Source organism: Penicillium roqueforti (genome assembly GCF_015533775.1).
Source record: "Penicillium roqueforti strain LCP96 04111 chromosome Unknown scaffold_06, whole genome shotgun sequence".
Taxonomy (NCBI): Eukaryota; Fungi; Ascomycota; class Eurotiomycetes; order Eurotiales; family Aspergillaceae; genus Penicillium; species Penicillium roqueforti.
This window is the reverse complement of record NW_024067570.1, coordinates 499708-519230: the sequence shown is the minus strand read 5'-3', so window position 1 is coordinate 519230 and position 19523 is coordinate 499708. Positions and strand designations below refer to the sequence as shown.

The following is a 19523-nucleotide window of genomic DNA, read 5'->3' as shown; positions in this document are numbered from 1 at the left end:
GCCGCCCCCCCCCCCCCCCCCCCCCGCGCCCCCCCCCCCCCCCGCCCGCGGCATTTGCGATATCCCGCGATTTGTTCATATTAAACCTCAACTGTGATTCAGTTCTGATATGTGGAATGACCTTGTTTGAAGTACGATCGGCGACAGAGCCAAATGGAATAATTGTTTGACTTAAGGGCTTCTTCCTAAACCTAGGATCTCGTGTAAACAAACAAAGAAGGCGCAATGCATGTGACATTGACATGGACAGGGAAGATGCGAGGGAGCTGTCGCCCTTAAGGAAGGCACCGTTTGTCGAGGGTATCAAAGGACCCTTCCCCCCATTTCTCTTCTCTTCTTCTCCTTCTCCTCCTCTCCCCATCTCTCTGGCCACCATCTCACCGTAGCCCACGAGACAGCGCAGGCAGGGGGGCCCGTAGCACATGCTGCTTCACCTACCACAGGGACCATGACATTACCATATGTATGAGGTCCATGTAGGTCCACATCAGATAACAAACCGGGCTTTCTCGTGGACGTTCCTGAAGTCGTGGCTCTCATTGCCACTTGACGAGTCCCACGGAATACATGAGGGGTGTAAATCTTCGTAGCCGAGGGCGGGTCGCGTAGGTTTGACCTCCATGTAAGCATCGAAGCTCAGCTACCTGACTGGTTAATGGATCCTCGCTCCCCTCATGTCAGCATTGGAACCTCCACCAGGGCTGATCCACAGATGCTTCTTTGATATTCGAGTGGATCCCACTGTTTACAATGAGATCTAGGTCTTGAAGACATCAACCATGAGACCCTGCACAGTTTGAGCGTTGGGAAGGATTGCATCTGGCCACGATACGGTGTACTCGGACTTTATGCATTTTTCTCGTGATGCAGGCAGCTCTTGTATCGGTCGCCGAAACTCTTATCATGGTGATACAAACCCGAACAAGAGAAGAGTAAGAAATACCCCTCATGAGGGGTATCACTTGAGGGGCATCTTGTGAGGTAAATCTCAACTGACTATTTTATGTCTCTTTTGATCGTCTATTCCAGAGTGTCCGTCAGGAAATCGAGACACCGGTCGAGACCCTGTGTTATCTCACCTTGGAAGATATCACACAACATACCTTTGGATATCAATTGAGACTGTTTACACTATTGGAGAGGCCATAGGAAAGTGGTCCTACCCCTTGTTCCGGCCCACAAATTTACTTGATAAGAACTGAAAATGCCCGCATCGTACGGCGCTTATTCCCGATACTGACAAATCTCGGGAATAAAAGTCACAGCATTCCCGAAGTTATTCCCGAAGTGTCTTTCCCGTTATCTATAATGAAGTACTCCCCGTACGTACTCTGGTTCGACTCTTTCTTTTTCGTCAGTCATTTCCTAGAGCTCAATCTTGGAACCCATCTGTTTATTGTCCAACCGAATTTGCAAGGAATTGATACCCACCATGCCCTCAACAAGCTTATGCCAAGATGAGGCCTGCCCTCCATACAGCCTTATGGATGATTACAGTGAAGGAGCCCACCCACAAATCCTGGAAGCTCTTTTGCGAACAAACTCCACACAGCAAGTTACATTTGGAAACGATGAATACAGTATCTGTGCACGACAATTGATCCGGAACAAGATCGGTTGCACCGAGGACGAGGCGGGTGTCTTCTTCGTTCCCAGCGGAACCTCCGCAAACCTCATTTCAATCGCCAGCTGCCTAAGGCCTTATGAAGCTGTTATTACTCTGGAGTCTGGTCACATCGCCTGCAAAGAGGCAGGTGCGATCGAGGCGACCGGCCACAAACTTATCCTCGTGCCTGCAGTCGACGGCAAGATGACGCCCACCAATCTCCAAAAGGCGCTCCAGCAAAATCAATTCTACCCTCACATGGCCAAGCCCCGGCTACTTTATATCTCCAATGCCTCAGAGAGTGGCACTGTCTACACGAAACGCGAGCTTGGCAGCCTCTCCGCGATTTGCAAGCAATCAAATATCCTGCTCTTCATGGACGGAGCACGAATCGGCTCAGCAATTTGCTCAAAGAAGAACGATCTCACTCTACGGGAGATCTTCGACATGACCGATATCTTCTGGATTGGTGGCACCAAAGCTGGCGCCCTGATGGGAGAAGCAGTCGTCCTCAAGAAGGAGCTAGCTGATGGCTTCGATTTCCACCTCAAACAGCATGGCGCTTTGCTAGCCAAGGGCCGTATTTTCGGAGTTCAATTCATGGAGCTCTTCCGATCAGACTTATTCTTCACACTAGCCACGCATGCCAATGAGATGGCCCAGAAGATCTCAAACAGCTTCAAGAAGTTGGGTTATAAGTTGGCTGCGGAGACAGAAACAAACCAGGTGTTTGTTGTCATTCCTCAGGAATTAGTTGAAAGACTGCATGAGAAATTCCGATTCTATGTTTGGGAGCAGCTTGATGATGGGAACTCCGTGATTCGGCTTGTGACCTCCTGGGCCACGGATGAGCTGGAAATTGATAAGTTCAATGCGTGGGTGCAACAGTGGACAGTGGAAACCTCCAGTTGAAGTAATCCGCCGTCCATTAAATGCTGCCGACAGGATTCGTTACATATTTCGTTATCACTATAGAGGTACCCCATATTAACATAATACCCGACTCAATAAAACCATCAATTTCAACCTATTCACCTACAGTATCTGCGATAAACTTGTATCATATAGGTTCCTAAGATCCCGCTCTATCCTCCCGACTAGCAAGGACATGAATGCGCTAGGCCTTCTCGACTCGAATGATCTACGTTCTCACAACAAGCTAGGAGGTGTCACTGATTTCTAAGAAGTCGATAGTCCCACCGTGAGCTTCCATTCATTACAAGCTATGCTGTTCGGTGCCGGGGCGCATATGTTTCATCCAGGCTACGCATGGCTGGTTTCCAGCGCAGACATACAGCGCCCATCACGGCTGCAGAAGACAGGGCCACTGCCACGTAGAAAGTATGGGTCAATGCCTTATTGTATGCTTTCAGCACCGTGCCATATTGATCCGAGGGTATATGGTCACTTATTTCTGTTGCACCCATGCTCAAGACGGCCTGAGCATCTATTCCATCGACCTCTTCCGCCAGATACCTCACCAACTCATTGGTGAACACATTCTGAGCAACTGAAACCATGATGCTACCCATAAGGTTCTGGCAGAACATGATGATCGCTGTGCCAATGGCAATATCCGCGACGGGTAGAGCCTGGGCAGTTGTCAGAGCAGTTTGGATTCCTAATCCCGACCCCGCACCGAAGAGGATCTGGTATCCTATCCATTTACCTGCCCCTGTATGTACCTCCAGTGTACTTAGGAGACCTGATCCTGTGGCGATCAAGATAACAGAAAGGCAGGCGAAGGGAGCGTGACAGCCCGCCAGAGAGGTGAGCGCACCGCCCGAGGTGGAAAATATCACGAAGCTAATAATTGTGGGCAATGTCATGATACCCGAGCGTACCGGGGATGCACCTTTGATTGCTTGGAACCAGATGGGGAGCTATTGTTCGCATCGTTAGCGGCGCGGGTCAATGAAGAATTGGCGATACTTACGTAGTACATCAGTGTGAAAAACGCAGCGACGATACACGATCCGTACATTGATGAGCCCCAGATATTCCTATTTTGGACCACCCGCATGGGGACTGTGACATGGGACTGCACTTTGGTGAACACTTGGATAGAAGCGAAGGCGAGAAGGAGAACTGGTCCAAGAACTAGGAGAGTAATGATACGTCCGCTCGACCAGGCGTATTTTGTCCCACCCCACTGTAGAGCTAGAAGCAAGCATATAACACCAGGGAGAAGTAATGATACCCCTGGAAGGTCCATCTGGCGAATCTTTTCTTTCATGGACGACTGAGAGAATAGTTGCGGTTGGTCAATATCGGCATTGGGGGCGTTCTTTATAGGTCGAATACAAAGGAATATCACCAAGGCCACGAAAAGCCCCAACGGAAGGTTGATATAGAAGCACCACCGCCATGTCAATTGCGTATTAGTTGTGAAGGCGCCGCCTACGAGAGGACCTGCGATGGAGCCAACGCCAAATGCCGCGCTGACAATCCCCACCATGGAAGCGCGATGTCTAAGAGGGACTCGGTGGGCAACCAGCACGAAAGATCCTGCGCTAACACCTCCACTACCAGCACCGGCAATTGCGCGACCGACAATGAATGCGGTTGAGGATGGAGCGACGCCGCAAAGCAATGATCCCACTTCAAAGATAAACAAGGCAGCCAGATAAACCGACTTGGCGGACCAGAATGAGTACAGCTTGCCCCAGATGAGTTGGATTGCGCAAAAGGTCAACATGTAAGCGCTTGCATACCAACCCACATCGTCTAGAGCATGAAACCGGTTGGTGATTTCAGGTATTGCCGTCGACACAATTGTACTATCCAAGCCGAGTAGAAACATGGACAGTGCGAGAGAGAACACCACCAGTGATATTGCGATCCAGCTGGAAGTGCAAATTGCGGCACTGGATTGGTCTGCTTCAGGAACATATTCTTCCCTATCGACTGTAATTGATGTCTTGCTCTGCTTTTCGGGGTCTGCTGGATGACCATCATTGGAGGTGTTGATGACCATGATCTGCTATGTAGGTTGGTTATTGCTGTCTTTCCTTTTCTTTCCGACAGAACAATCCCCACGCTGGTAGTTACAATAATTATGAACTGAATCGAGCCTAAAAGGGGTTAGGAACTTTGCATGCACAGTCTTTGTTAGCTAAGCTATTACCCAGGGGCCTGTTTCCAGGGTTCCGAAGGCCAGGTCAACTCCAGGGGCAAGGGGCAAAGGGAAAGGTAAATGGCGACGTATTGCAGTCGATCATCGTGATTGGTCGAGTCAATCTCATCTAATGGGAATAAAGCCATATGCAAGGGACGGCATCTTCTATCCTCTCCTCAGATCTGTTTAGGCTGAACGGGTCGACATTCCTCCTTGCAGCGTCACGGGAACACTGGAATGTGTGATTTGGACCTACTAAGCGCGCTCTATTTTAGCGGCTGCAAGTAGACAAGGCAAATAAAAACTATCATGGCAATTGAACCGCACTGAACAGTCTTCTAGAAGATCTGGCACTGTTTTTTGTCTGTTTTCAGTCAACTATTTTGGAATACACAAGATATGCCTCAACGTCCATTTCATACTCGGAGGCTCCGGTTACCGTTTATACATGTACCCTGCCCAGACAAAGGTCGAAGCGTTTGGTGATACGGCACACACTAGGATCCGTTTTTCCAGATGGAGACGGTAGCACAGCCAAGTTCCTCCAAGATGAATCCGTTTCGACTGGATAGAACCCATCTACCGGATCTAGTCTGGTCTCGCCCCGAATATCGTGTTGACTAGGCCCGAAGATGTCAAGACAGCGTACCGTGATTCTTGGCAGTCTCGCAGGGCGCAAAATACAAACTCCAGCTAGCTTCTCGGGGCGCTGATGGGTTTGGGCTTTCTTAGTCAAGAGGATGGAAGAAGGCCCATGAGGATTCCAGTTGGGGGAAAAACAGGGAGCAGTACCATCCGCAATTTTCTCGAAGAATCCACGAGTGCGTCCCGGTACCGGCTGTAGCGATATGGCCTTGGCCCTCGTCAATGCATGGCGCAGCATGTTGTAGATGTTATTCTCAAAGTGCTGCTATCTACCGCTTTCACCCCTGCCGCGCCATACCGCCTTATACCGCTTTTGTGGTAAATAGTAGCAAGACAGTAGATGCCTGCAATTTGTATGTAAATTCCTAATAGAATTAAGTCACTTTTGTCATAAACTGCTTCATCAACTGTCTCATTAAAATTCTGCAAATTTATACCCCATAGATCCAAGTCAGCTGATCGCGCTAACCATATTCGGATACTAAGATATCCGCGTAACTCTTGCTTCTTCGGACGTCCAACTGTTCGATTAATCGATACAAATGATTGAATTGGTACAATTGGACTCCTATATTGATCCGATGGCTTAATTCTTTCTTAATATGTCACATGGTACTTGACAGCCAGTTCTTTTCACCACAGCCCACTCCGCTCTTCCCCGTATGTACACTCGATGAGGCTGTCAATATCGTGTGATGCTTGTCGGTAAGCTTCTATCGATCTTATGCGTATCATATCATCTAATCTTTCATGTAGTCAGGCAAAAGTCAAATGTCTTCATGAAGGGCAACCGCCCTGTCAACGTTGCTTGAAGAACAAAAACCAAGAATGCGATTTGACAGATCCCCGTGCCTCAAAACAGAGGACACGGGGAAATATCGTCTCATCCAGGACCCCAAGAAAACGAAAAGCATTGTCTGCCCTATCTCCAATGATAGAAGATGCAGAAAGAAGCACCCCTAGGAATGTCACCGTGGCTCAAGACCTATCCAAAGATCCCATAGCAGCGCTATCGCCAGCAACCATCATCAGCGCAGTGGAAACCTACAGAAAAAAGTTCCCAATTACCAATTTTCTTCATTACCCGTCTTTGATCTCTGACATATCATCCAACGTTCACTCGGTGGACTCCGTCTTTGTCGCCTCGGTCCTTTCCTTATGCGTGCGGTTTATGAACAGCGATGAACTCGAGGAAGAAGAAACCTATGCCGACTATGCACGCAAGAACCTGGCCCAGCGCGTGCTTGAAGCCCCCTCGCTTTATCTTGCCCAGTCCCTCGTGATGATCTCATTTTATGAGTGGGGCACTGGGCGACCTTATCAAGCTTGGATGTATAGCGGTACGTATCGAATCGTCAACTGATCGTAGAGCATTAGCTGACGAGCAGCAGGCATGGCGACATATATGATACAATCCCTTCTGAAGATGGCAGATGATAGCATGGAACACAATCCTCAAGAGTTTCATGCATCCCAAACACAATACGAACAACTGGTCCGAACCTACTGGTGCTGCTTTGCCCAAGACTGCGAGCTGAGCTCCGGGGCCCGTCAGCACTTTGCGCTATCATTCTCTCAGATCTCGGTCCCTCTCCCAATCAGTGATCGGGACTTCACATTTAATCATACTCCAGCCAACAGGCTGATGCCTGCTGATATGAATAAAGACTGTCTGCTAGCGAAGAATCTTACGATTGAGCATGGCCTGACAATTGTCACTCGAGGGTTCGACATATTCGTACGAATCCTAAGATTTGCTAATGAACATCGACGAGCACTGGCTTCTTTGTCTTCAGATGACTCGGCTACATCTCCGCTCCTCTTGACTTGGCAAGTCCTCAAGAAGGAATTGGATGAATGGAGGTTTCTTCAGGATGTAACGGTTCAGTTCCCAGCTACCAGTGTTCAATCGCACGTAGCACTCGGGTACGGGGAGCTGTTTGCATACATCAATCTGGTTCATTGCATGAGGTATTCGTTTCTGTTTGCGCATTACAGGCCGGGATACTAACTATATCTCCTCCAGCATCCTTTTTCTCCATCGGGACCGCTTCTTATCCAACCTAAAGCCCCATTCCGACGTTTTCCATGACGCAAATGATGATACCCAAGGCGAGCCCGATACAATCAAACAGCTATTCGAAGCCGCTCAGCAGATCGGAGGTATCCTCAATGCACTAGACGCCTCCGGCGCACCTATAATGTCACCATATTCCGGCTTCAGCGTCTTTGTCGCTGCTCATATCAACATGTACGGAACAATTGCCCCACAGCGATATCCGGGTGGTCTCAAACGGGCCGAAGAAGAAAAGAGTCGAAATCTTGACTATCTCGAGCGACTAAGTAAACTCTGGCCGGTTGGTCGCAGTTGGGTGAGTATTGAAAAGAAATCTCTAACCGAATATCACAGCTAACAATAATCAGTGGCGAACAGTACAAGAGGCAAACCGATTCTACGAAATAGTCAAGAGTAACCAATCCCACTCCGAGTCTGGAATGCACAGCCCTAGGAGATTCGCCCTCGCAGGTACCCTGGATGAATATGGCGACATCCGATCTCGTCCAAGTAGAGACGCGTATGCGACCAGGGCGCGAACCTCTGAATCCCGTGATACGCACAGTTCTCATACTTGTGGAGGCACTTCATCGTCGCCTGCTCTTGGTGAAACCAACTTTCTTCCCAGGGAGAATGCTGCCATTGGTAGTCACCATGATTTTGAAACCGATATGTTTCAATGGCCATTTATTGATGGATCGTGGTCCCTTGGGTTTGATGCGGGATTGGATGGGTTGTGGTATAACTCAGGGTTATTTGACCCAAATCCATCTCTTAGGTGATGTTGTTCCTTTTCGTTGGGGTGTATATGTCGCCGTGTGATTTCCCTACGAACTCACAAGAAGAAATCCTTTTCGATATGATGTTGTCGATTGAAATTTTACCATCGCCGTAGATATATATCGCCACAATTTGTCCGCTTTTTGCATTTCGAACTTTCTAGTAATACAACTATCTCATTCAATAAAAATTTAAACAAATCTTAATCTAACATTAGAAAATGAGCTCCATGTATACAAAGCTATTACCATTTGAATATTGTGCATAGGCGGGATGTGCGTGGATGTATACTTTGGTGGACATCGCTTATAATGGCAAGATGGCCATGTCCTCACATCAGCCAGCCAAGTGGCCGAGCAGTAACTCGGCCATCGCATTCTTCCTTGGTCTAGTGGTGATGATTTCCGCTTGTCATTAAAACCGATAAGCGCGGGAGACCGGGGTTCGATTCCCCGAGGGAGAGATTTCTTTTTTTGCACTTTATTTTTGTGTTATTTTTAGCCACTGCTTTTTTTACAATGTTTCCCCGTTGTAGCTAGAAAATGACAGAGAATGATGGTGGTGGAACAATATATGAGGCTGAAGTTGTCGCTGGAGTAATCCACCTTATGGATCCAGGGCTATATCTATACGGAGACGGAGACATAGCTCACTCCAGCTACGATTCTAGGACAGAAAGCATCTGCAGCAAAAAGAGTCCATAGATAACTATCTAAACATTCAGGTTAAATGAGACCTTCCTTGCGATTCCCTCGAGACGCCTAGCAATGTCATTACATTTGCATTGACACGGGTCTCTGTTAAGCGCCAATGTCATATGAACCAAGTCGTGCTCCATGGTAAGAAACACATTCTCGAACTTGTAATTGCCATCATCTTCACGGCACCAAAAGGCAGTATTGCGACGAATAATCTCGCTATCCGGGGCCCGAGCAATCATGCCGAATGCAATATCTATGATCCGATCTGTGCGAATAGACAGATCCACTACTGCCTGAGAGACATCCCCGATGCGTTCCTTTCCTCGACTATCTGGATCGCACCGTAGAATATGGGCTTGGGCATCTAGGTTAGCTATGAAGATACGGCATTCGTGCAAGAGCTTGTCTTGCCAGGATGAGGATATTGGTGCCATGGTTTTGGTGAGTATGCGTGATAGACTCGAGTAGACGGGGGAGTTGGAGTATTTATATTAATATGATTGGGGAGGATGACCTCGGACAATGAGAGAGGCCATTGTTCGATTTCTGATTGGGAATACAAAGGTATACACCCTAACAAAGACCCAATCTTGTCTTTCTTCCAAGGTTAGCATGGGACAAAGACGATCATATTACCTGGATATATGCGTACAACAACATAGACATGTCGAAAAGGGTAAAGAGAAACAGAAAGAAAATTCATTAGGGTAATTAATGAGTGGGTATATAATATTGAGAGATCGGCCGACAACTCCTAGCTCCTCCCGTTAAGATGTTTCCACGGTCTGTGATACAGCCACGGTCTTCCTGATGCCCTCCTGGTCGTTGATAGACTCAGACTCACCAGCCTCCGGGTGACCAGCAAATGAAATCAGATGGCTCTGGTCACCAAAGTTTGCCACCTTATCCCAGTCAGTAGCAGTACGGGAAGCCGGGGCCGATTTCCTATCACTCAACGGATGGGTAGAGGCGCCATTGTAGTATTTCTGGGACGAGTGGTTCTTCTTGTAGTGGGACAGTAGGACATTGAGGACAGGTAGACAGGCGCAGATCAATCCAACGCCTCCCTCGGCATTGCTAGTAGAGGTTAGGAAAAGAAAGAAAGCAAGAAAAACTGACCAAAAGGGGATGGGGTACGACATACCCGGATAAGATGACACGAACGAACATAAGGCCCTCATCGCTTGAACCTTGCAACACCATGATCAATCGGTAAAGACTGAACCCGGTGGCCAGCCCACCAGCGCCAAGTAGGCCTACCACGCGCAGCTTTCGATTGCGCGACATTTGCAAAGACCATGTCAATGGCAATGGGAGAATAAGAATGATGAGGTCACTGACCACACTAATCACGGAGTCGGCGATCAGGGCAGCGGTCTGGTCTAGACAGCTTCCCTTCACCACGTCACCGAGCCAGTATCTGGGAATGGGAGCACAGATGCGAATCTTGACGATCAGAGCAACGGTGTAGTAGCAGCATAAGCAGGCGAGGAAGATATAGATAAACCAGACTTTGCTGCGGAAGGGGGCGAAGATGCGGGTGAGAATTGCTAGGAGGGCGATTTTGACGAAGAGCGCCATCGGACAGTAGAGAATAGTCGCAATATAGCAGAACTTTTTGAATGCGATTAGCTCGTGAGGGCTAATATCACTAAGTTCGTATCCTCCTCCATGTTGGCCAACTAGTAGAGTAAGTATGTAACTGGGAAAACGTGGGAAGTATAGCACCTACCGACGATGGATATTGCACAATATCCCATAAACAGAAGCTGCGTACAGTCAGTCCTGGCCAATAAGGCACTAGATTATTTGCTCAACTTACCCAAGCAATGGTACAGGCAACTGAGGGAGTGATCAGTAGGATTGCAGTATATGTATAGAGGGAGAAACTCACGGTCTTCAACTCCTAGAGGATGCTTGAATCGAAACCGAGTATAAAATCGCAAGATTACGAAGATCGTCACGATTGGAATGCAGAGACATTGTGTAACAAGATTGACAGTATGCAAGACATCCGTTGGGTTCTCGACAGTCATGATGGGCTTGAAGTTGAAGTCCCCCTCCCCTTACAATAAAAGTACCGGGGAATTCACAAGATAAAGAACTTCACATCGTGGAAATGAGGATTGACAGAAAGACGATCCTTAGCGGGGACTTCAAAGCTATCGAACCACTGCTATGTATACTTCGTAGTGGCGCGGGATCCATGACGGTGATAATTGCTCAAGGGGCTGCCTTAGACCCACCACTTGGCTCAGTTGATTTCTGAATGGTTCATGAAGGATTTCCATCAATAACGCTAAATAGCGCTAGACTCCGTTTATACTCCACCAGCATGTACCGACGGCATGGGTGCCAGCCACCCGGGCAAATAGTATCGATTCTAGTGCCTCGTATTTCCCCGATGCAGAATTTGCACAGCGGTTCGCCACCAACACCGTTGTTTTACCAGTCAAATAAATGGGCCTTAGTTGAACCCTATATTGGCTAGCCGAGGCACTTTGGCAGCTGTGACAGCTACGATGTCTTGGGTTAAAGATCGACATTGGGCCGAAAAAGGAGTCGCATGTGTGTTTTTCTCCTTTTCTTTCTATAATTCCGTCTGTCCTCTATAATTCATTCCATAGTAAAGCGACATAGAACAGAAAAGAACAAACATGACCGTCCACTACCTGAGCGGCAAAGACTCGGATCTTTTCAAACCACTGACGATCTCCAATGGAAACATCACCCTCGAACATCGTGTCGTCCATGCGCCTCTGACCCGCAACCGCGGAGAGCCATTGAATCCCACCAACACCCCGGACCACCCCAATCGTATTTGGATACCCGGCGATGCAATTGTGGAGTATTATTCCCAGCGCGCTACCAAAGGTGGTCTGATAATCTCGGAAGGGATCCCCCCATCGCTCGAGGTAAGTAAGCATCGGACCCGATTTGATGGCATAAACCGGATTATTATGTGATTCCGGCATTGCACGCTTAATGACATTATCCAAACTTTAATTCCAATTATTTTTAACTCCGTTTCCACAGAGCAATGGGATGCCCGGTGTACCCGGCCTTTTCAACTCCGAACAAGCCGCGGGCTGGAAGCGAGTCGTGGATGCCGTTCATGCGAAGGGGGGCATTATCTTTTGCCAGCTGTGGCACGCCGGCCGGGCCACGATCCCTCAGATGACTGGGTCGCCCGCAGTCTGCCCGTCGGCCTCTGTGTGGGATTCGCCGACGGAATGTTATTCGCATCCGCCCGTCGGCTCCACCCAGCCCGTGCCCTACGCCAATCACCCGCCCATCGCAATGACTGTGGAACACATCAAACAGACTATCGAAGATTATTGCCTTGCCGCTAAGACTGCTATGGATATTGGCTTCGATGGCGTCGAGATCCACGGCGGAAATGGTTATCTTCCGGAGCAGTTCTTGAGCTCGAACATCAACAAGCGCGGGGATGCTTACGGCGGTACCCCGGAGAAGCGCTGTCAGTTTGTGTTTGAGTTGATGGAGCAGGTGGCCAAGACCATTGGCGAGCAGAATCTGGCTATTAGACTGTCGCCGTTTGGAATGTTCAATCAAGCACGCGGAGAACAGCGTGTTGAGACTTGGACTCACCTATGCGAGGGTCTGAAGAAGACCCTCCCGTCGCTGTCGTATGTCAGCTTTATTGAGCCGGTATGTTTTGTTTGTCTCTATCTAATGACATACTGCTAACCCGCCCAGCGTTTTGAACAAATCTTCGGGGCCGAAGAGAAGGATAAGTTCCTCAAAAGCTGGGGCCTGCTGGGCGTGACCCTGGATCGTTTCCGCCAGATCTTTGGCTCCACTCCGTTCTTCTCCGCCGGTGGATGGGATGATCAAAACTCCTGGGGAGTAGTGGAATCGGGTAAATACGATGCGTTGTTGTATGGTCGATACTTTACCAGCAACCCAGATCTGGTGTACAGACTGAAGGAAAAGCTCCCCATGGCTCCATATGACCGAACTCGGTTCTATGGACCATTTGAGGACAATACCTTCCATTACACGGATTACCCTACTGTGGATCAACATTAAGTGTTTCATAGAGTAAATATAGATGTTACCTAGGCAGATAGATATGTGAAACTTGGATTTTAAGCATAAGAATAACCGTGGAAATTCTCAGCCTTCACCCCGAAACCGAGTCTAGACCAAGCCCGACCGTAAGCGACCTATGGTTTAAATGAATGTGGAATTCCGGGAGTCAGCCCTAATGCAAGACACGGCAATATCGGCAACATTGTGCCTCGTGGGAATCATTTGTAATACGGAGTACATCGTTATGCTCGGACATTAGTGATCGACTGCCGTGATGAAGATCGTCCCCAAACGGGCTGCAGGCTGCAGCTGCACTCTACCGAGGAGACTGCAAAAACCTGACGGGAGAGAAAATCCTAAAGTTGTCTCGACATTCTCTAAATTTGGGTTCGGCAGAGTATCAGTCGCTGTTATATTGCTCATCTCGAATTACGAGCTCAAGGCCCACTTATAATGACTTGATGCTTTTGGCCGGGACCATACTGGCAAAGATCATCCACTTCACCCGTGCGCCTTAACTAGAGGGAAACGGTTTGTATTACATACTCACCAACGGCAAGGCACAGCCAAAAAAGGAAAAAAAGTGGGAAGCAAGCGATAATCTGGAGTTTGTATCGCACAGCTTCCCTTTTAGTGCTAGCCGATGCCAATAGCCGACGCCAAGGCGATGGCACTATGTTGTACTATATCTTCCTACATTAAGCGAACCTGCGGGCCGGATAGATGTGAAAATGCTGCGGGAAAACCCCATGAGCCCTGAAAATGCCGTATGGAATTTTGGGCAGGAATTCGAACTGTAAGCGCTATGAAAAGGATACCAGTGAATGCGTAAATGCGGTACGTAGTCAGGACTTACTTATAGCGGTACCCGAAGCGCCCCGAAGCGCCCCGAAGCCTATCCGTTGATAAAGAGGCTAATAATCTCTCCACAGTATGCACCAGCTTGCCACTATCAAAGGTTATACATAGAAAAGGTCGGTTCCAAAAATTCAGGCTTTTCCCGCCTTTTCCCGCCTTTTTCCGCTGTCTAGAAAACTAAGAAGACATCGAGAATTGTTTTTAAGACCAAAAAGACTAGCATATAACTAGCCAATTGTTCTTGTATGTGATAATGCTATCAGTAATATTTTATTGGGAGAAAGCAATTGGGAGACTGGCTCCACGCACTGCTTCTTGATAGGAGTCTGACGTCAATTGGCGCGCGTAACCGACTATCATGTAGATAACAGCTACATTGAGGTGATGTATACACTTTTGCACACGACTACATGATTATTTGACACTAGAGGCACAATACTTCGCCACCCCAATCAGCAATCAACGTACAGTCACTATATGCAATGACCGTCGCAAACGAGGAGATAGGCATTTCCTGCGAGGAACTATGATGATTGTGAGCATTGGGCGTTCCTCATTCCTATAAAGTTTAGTAGAACTCTCTTTTGAAATCTCTTTGACGTCCTACAGGTCTCTCTTGCTCATTTTGCAGAGATGCTTCTCCCAGTTTCCAGAGCAGGAGGGATCTTTGTCTTTGTCCGCATCAAGCTATTTAGAAAGCTTCATGGCAGTAGTTAGATCATCATTGATGTGGATCGAGGAGAAGAGCAAACAATAAAATGAACTGTATTATGCTAACTGAGTGTGTGTATATGTGTAGACAAAAAGAAGGAGAGAAAGGAAGATATGGTAGTCCTGATAAACAGGGTCAGGTGACGTGATCCCAATAATCAATCTATAAGATTGATTGATTATTGTTGTCACTCTTCTCTGCAGACACATATCAGATTGCGATCAGTACAACTTACAAACCAAGCCCGTCTTACGATAATATGAAGTGCACTTTCTTCTAATCTTCCAAGCTGCAGGTCTCCTATCCTAGGATAAACTCATGGCGTAAGAAAACCCCTTTCACATTGTAGCATCGACTCTCTTTGTTTGTACTGCTAGATTAAAAGGAAGAACAGACATGCTCATATTCTCACTGCAGAATAAGACCAGGTCAACAGGACCAGTATGAAAGAAAGAAGCACCTCCGTTTGATCCATCTGACTTTACCCATAGTAAACCCCCTCCTCAACTGGGTCAGGAATGTCCCCTGGCCATCTGCTATTGACGCTCTCCATCGCCAGCTCGATCTCATCCTCGTCAGAGAACACACCGTATATGTCGAAAAGTTGAAGCTGATCATGAACCCAGATGCGACTATCCTCAGCAAAATTATCAATCTCAAATTTGTGCCGGTTGTTCACAACAATCATGTCGTAGATATCTCCCACTGTGTATCCGGGGTGCACGCTCAGAGTCAAGATCAATTCCCGCTCGGGTGGAACCAAGGTCGCTCGTCTTTCAAACGAAATGATGGCTTTGGAGCCATCGTCAAGAATCGTGCTGTCTTGTGAGAAGCTTGGACCACAATTCAGTCTGATCGCCGTCATGTTCACTTCCGATGTCGACAGAAAAAAGGTCCAGCGATTTGCGGAATTGGGATCGAGAGGTGGCAGGCATATGGCTCGAATGCAATCGAGAGGCTCGTTCAGGATCTCATCTCGCTCCGAAAGAGGTTTGAACTCGATTGGGTCCCATTCCATAGGAAAGTCTAGTTCTGTTAGATCTTTTTGTTAACATATATGGTGATGGGTTGACATACTCTGGAAGAACTCATTGATCAGCATGTTGGGTACTGGCCACAAGGGTAGAGAGAGAAGGGAAAACAATTCTGAAGGCTTCAGCCATGGCAGAGATGGCTAGAGAGATGGTAAGACATTTCGCGTTAAAACAATCATGAGAATGGTCCGGACCACCTTATTCATGCTAATTTATGTTCTATTCTGTCTAGTTGACCTCTCTTATTAGGTCAGCCCTATTCTATATTCAACCTCTTTCTCTCTTGCACAATATTCATAACTTTTATCGTCCATGAAGACGTATACAACGAAATAAGCATGCAAAAATCTCGATGGTTCCAACTTCCAGAACACATACTTGGTCGCTACTTATTGTATATAGCAGAAGTGGCAGGAGAGATGGTTGCGAAGGGGTAGAGCGACCAAAGGTCGCCTGAATACTTGGCTATGGGCCTTCATGTGAACTAAAGTTCCAGAGGAGAAGCTAGACCAGTCGCCACTCACAGAATGAAAAAGGAATTTATAGGATGTTGTTGCATTAGGAGGCAAGGATGTCTACTACGGTCTGTGTGATCCCTGTGTTTGCTAGCTGACTGTCCTAGATGGTTGGTGTTGTTGTGTCGCTCTCGTCTTGTCTGCTAGGCCAGACTGCCCATCGTGTATATCCCTCTTCAATAGTTTGATAATCTATTATATGATTACGAACGCCTTCTTTCACGGTAAGCCTGATGCTTGATACTATATAATTTCCAGGTTATTTACATAGTTCGAAGATAAAGGGCAAAGAAATGTAGTATTGTCCAAATCTTATTGCAATATATTCCTAGGATGTCTGCTGGCAGATCAAGGCTAACGAATTGCCTAACAATCTCGGTGATTCGATCAACGGGAGTCCATTACAGATTTGGCAATGGATCGTAAACAAGACGGTAACAATTCAAGATGAAACTCCTTATCGGGTGCCATCATAAGGTTCGCCTTAGGCTAGCTAGGGGTGCAAATTTCTTTTGGTCGGTAAAAGAGCCGAATACATAGAAGTTACAGAGTATAGGTACATGTATATGCTCCTAAGGAATGGCTGTTATAGAATATCGTTTCTCATAGTCATATTAACGCAGTCTAAACACTGCTGTCGGTGATAATTATACAGGACTTAGCAAATCTACTCGTCATCACTTTCCTCCCCTTCAATCCCGGAAACCTCGTCTTCTGAACAAGGTTGGAAAACCCCAGGGGCCAAAATTGATGGCCGCGCCTTGATATTTCGAGCACAAACTCCCAGCAGAAGGTCATCATCATCCGACCGACTCCTCGTAGCCCCGTCCAGCACGAATTTGTATTCGTGGCCCATCTCTTCTACGAGGGCCAACAGCATGTTGCGCGGGAGATATCTCCCCGCAGTTCCCCAGAATAGCTTTCCCTCCTCTGCCTGGAGGATTGCAGCCGCCTGGCTGGACTTCCCTTGGCTACTATGCTGCCAGCACATGCGTAGCATCTGGACGCAGTAGTGGAAGTACAAATATCGAGCAGCAGGGCGAAAGCTCGAACGGAACTTGAGCTGGCGGCCGTCCAGCTCTCCGAATGTGATAGGGTGATGTCGGGAGACCTTCTCATCCCTCCTCTCCCAGTCCGGGTCAATAAGCTTGACTCGGTACTCCCGAGGCTCACAGTTGAGCCAACCCTTCACGGATGCTAGGACATGCTTCTGAGCTTCAGGAATATCCGGTACTATAGCAAATTTGCCAGCATCGAAGTATCTTTCAAGCCTTCTAGACAGAAGAAGGCCATTTCGAGGCGAGGAAAGCTCCTCCGGTCGCGTCTTACCGAAGATAGCATCCATCGTATCCTGCCCATTCATATATGGGAACAGGTGGGATGCTTGTATGTTTTCTTCTTCGTCAAAATCACCCAGAATGGGGCACCAAATCCATGGCTGCGTAGAGTGGCGGGCGTCATAAGCCTTGATCATGCCTGTCCGAAAGTTGGCTTGTTGGCTGGTGTCGCAATTCCCATTGCCTGTGCCTTTGATGGCAATACCCATGGTAGAGGTAGTGAAGAGTTTCATAAAGGATGCCCTTAAGCTCCGACGAGGTAGCACATTCTCCAACTGGCTAACCCTATTCTCGCAGATTTTCCGAGTCTGCGCCTGGGCTTGAATCCGTTCTAATATCATTTTGGCCTCGTCTGTCTTCTTCCATTCTTCTTCTAAGCCCCCGAAACTACCAAGTGAAATCTTACGATCCACTTCTGACCTTTCCAAATTGATTCTTTCAATCTTTACAGCTTGACTCCAGAGCTTTAAGTCAAATGACCCATGTGCCCTCCATGGTTTCCGGGCTATACTCAAATTGGTTGTGAGTTCGCGCTTTCTTTTCTTTAGAATACGTATAGTTTCAGGCTCGGTCTGGAGGGAGTCCATTGATTCATTCAAGAAATCCATAATGATGGCTAGAATCAAGTTTGTGTCTGCGGATTTGAAGTTGCGGTTTGGAGATTCAGGCTTGGAGTTCGGAGATTCAGGTTTGGAATTTGGAGATTCGGGTTTGCAGCTTGGAGATTCAGGCTGAGAGCTTGGAGTCTCATGTTTGGAGCGCGGGAAGGTACTAAGCCTAGTATAGCTGTGATTGTGTCATGATGATATATGGTCCCGCCGTTTCACTTTATGGCAGATTATATTAACGCGCTAAATTAGCGCTTCTAAATAACTATAAGAATGAACCCAATTCTTTAACCTTCATGGCCATGCCCAATAAAGGATGCCCTCAAGCTGCGAGGTGCCACATTCTCCAACTGAACGGCAGGGTTTAGATGCCATTGCGCCAACTCGAAAAATAATTAGGGATTGTTGGCTCTGACTACCTACCTGCCTTCAAACAGTTGATGAAGCTTGACGATGAAGCAGTTGATGAAGCAGTTGAAGCAGTTGATGAAGCAGTTGATGAAGTTTGACGATATAGTTGACGATGAAGTTCATGAGGGAAGCAATTGATAATGATTCACTCATTTGCTAAAAAGGACTTAATTTTGCTAGGATAGTAGTATGGCAGTAGGTACCTACAATTTGTATGTAAACCACTAATAAAATTATGAGTACCGTCTCATACTAGTTTGACACCAAAGCGGTGTATAGAATTGTAAGGCAGTATCGAAAGCGGTAACTAACTAGCAGGTACTATGACTGAATTTTCAGGCACAAGGCTAGGCCGGTTTGAGAATAGGTAAGACCAAGGCGGTAAAGAAATTATATGGGTTGGCGCGATGGCATCACTCGGCAGATTTTCTTACTGGGCATGAATCCGTTCCAATATCATTTAATGAGTATTCCACAACTTGTTTCTATCCATTTTTATTGAAATAATTCATTCTCTACATGACCTCAATTATCTACGTTTGATGTTTCCCTCTTAGTGCCTCGGCCACCTTTCTCAATAACCCATTGTTTACTTTTTTATACGATATTGGGTGATTAGCCTAGGACTCTCACATATACTTGATTTTCAATAGGGTACTCGGCTGAAATACTGTGATATTGCTGCCCTTCATACATCCAAGACTAATTGGATATTTTATTTGCCTAATATTGCCACCGTAGATACATCGATCACCACCTAGGACCATGATCCATGATCTGGAGTTGACTTGACCTACTTCCTAGTTCAGCAATCCGTGAGACCTAATCTGAACATCCTCCAAGGCTTCTAATTTCTAAAATCGGTACTCTCCAAGAGTCTTAACTTAGAATCACCAAGATCATGTTTCCTTTGAACGTAATGTTGAGGCTCTGCTACTTGTAGATAAAAGGAAGCTTTTCTTTGTCTTCCTTGTGTCTTCTCATGTCTCACTGGAGTCGGGAAAATTCCGAGAATATCGAGTAGACTATGTAAACTCGGACAAGTAAACAAAGAAAAATTTACATCGTCTCTGTTGTTCTGCTCTC

At 47.2% G+C, this 19523-nt stretch overlaps 8 protein-coding genes across 8 annotated transcripts; 3 read left to right on the top strand and 5 right to left on the bottom strand.

Moving 5' to 3' along the window:
- Nucleotides 1-1432: 1432 nt before the first annotated feature.
- LCP9604111_3710 (threonine aldolase family protein) lies at nt 1433-2518 on the top strand (the record flags this gene model as incomplete). The annotated part of the gene is made up of 1 exon (XM_039071329.1): nt 1433-2518. The coding sequence occupies one exon, from the start codon at nt 1433-1435 to the stop codon at nt 2516-2518; it is 1086 nt and encodes a 361-aa protein (XP_038930373.1).
- A 311-nt stretch (nt 2519-2829) lies between these two features.
- Nucleotides 2830-4583, bottom strand: LCP9604111_3709 (MDR family MFS transporter; the record flags this gene model as incomplete). The annotated part of the gene is made up of 2 exons (XM_039071327.1): nt 2830-3489; nt 3543-4583. The coding sequence occupies 2 exons, from the start codon at nt 4581-4583 to the stop codon at nt 2830-2832; spliced, it is 1701 nt and encodes a 566-aa protein (XP_038930372.1).
- Nucleotides 4584-6042: 1459 nt separating this feature from the next.
- Nucleotides 6043-8207, top strand: LCP9604111_3708 (transcription factor domain-containing protein; the record flags this gene model as incomplete). Its single annotated transcript, XM_039071326.1, has 5 exons — nt 6043-6074; nt 6126-6709; nt 6761-7340; nt 7396-7741; nt 7794-8207. 5 exons carry the CDS (start codon nt 6043-6045, stop codon nt 8205-8207), a joined length of 1956 nt encoding a protein of 651 aa, XP_038930371.1.
- A 723-nt stretch (nt 8208-8930) lies between these two features.
- Nucleotides 8931-9340, bottom strand: LCP9604111_3707 (uncharacterized protein; the record flags this gene model as incomplete). The annotated part of the gene is made up of 2 exons (XM_039071325.1): nt 8931-8966; nt 9029-9340. The coding sequence occupies 2 exons, from the start codon at nt 9338-9340 to the stop codon at nt 8931-8933; spliced, it is 348 nt and encodes a 115-aa protein (XP_038930370.1).
- Nucleotides 9341-9673: 333 nt separating this feature from the next.
- On the bottom strand, nt 9674-10942 carry LCP9604111_3706 (uncharacterized protein; the record flags this gene model as incomplete). Its single annotated transcript, XM_039071324.1, has 5 exons — nt 9674-9983; nt 10051-10588; nt 10639-10675; nt 10729-10748; nt 10801-10942. The coding sequence occupies 5 exons, from the start codon at nt 10940-10942 to the stop codon at nt 9674-9676; spliced, it is 1047 nt and encodes a 348-aa protein (XP_038930369.1).
- A 621-nt stretch (nt 10943-11563) lies between these two features.
- LCP9604111_3705 (alkene reductase) lies at nt 11564-12959 on the top strand (the record flags this gene model as incomplete). The annotated part of the gene is made up of 3 exons (XM_039071323.1): nt 11564-11821; nt 11943-12578; nt 12627-12959. The coding sequence occupies 3 exons, from the start codon at nt 11564-11566 to the stop codon at nt 12957-12959; spliced, it is 1227 nt and encodes a 408-aa protein (XP_038930368.1).
- A 2054-nt stretch (nt 12960-15013) lies between these two features.
- LCP9604111_3704 (uncharacterized protein) lies at nt 15014-15634 on the bottom strand (the record flags this gene model as incomplete). Its single annotated transcript, XM_039071322.1, has 2 exons — nt 15014-15558; nt 15610-15634. The coding sequence occupies 2 exons, from the start codon at nt 15632-15634 to the stop codon at nt 15014-15016; spliced, it is 570 nt and encodes a 189-aa protein (XP_038930367.1).
- A 1114-nt stretch (nt 15635-16748) lies between these two features.
- Nucleotides 16749-17627, bottom strand: LCP9604111_3703 (uncharacterized protein; the record flags this gene model as incomplete). The annotated part of the gene is made up of 1 exon (XM_039071321.1): nt 16749-17627. The coding sequence occupies one exon, from the start codon at nt 17625-17627 to the stop codon at nt 16749-16751; it is 879 nt and encodes a 292-aa protein (XP_038930366.1).
- Nucleotides 17628-19523: the final 1896 nt, after the last annotated feature.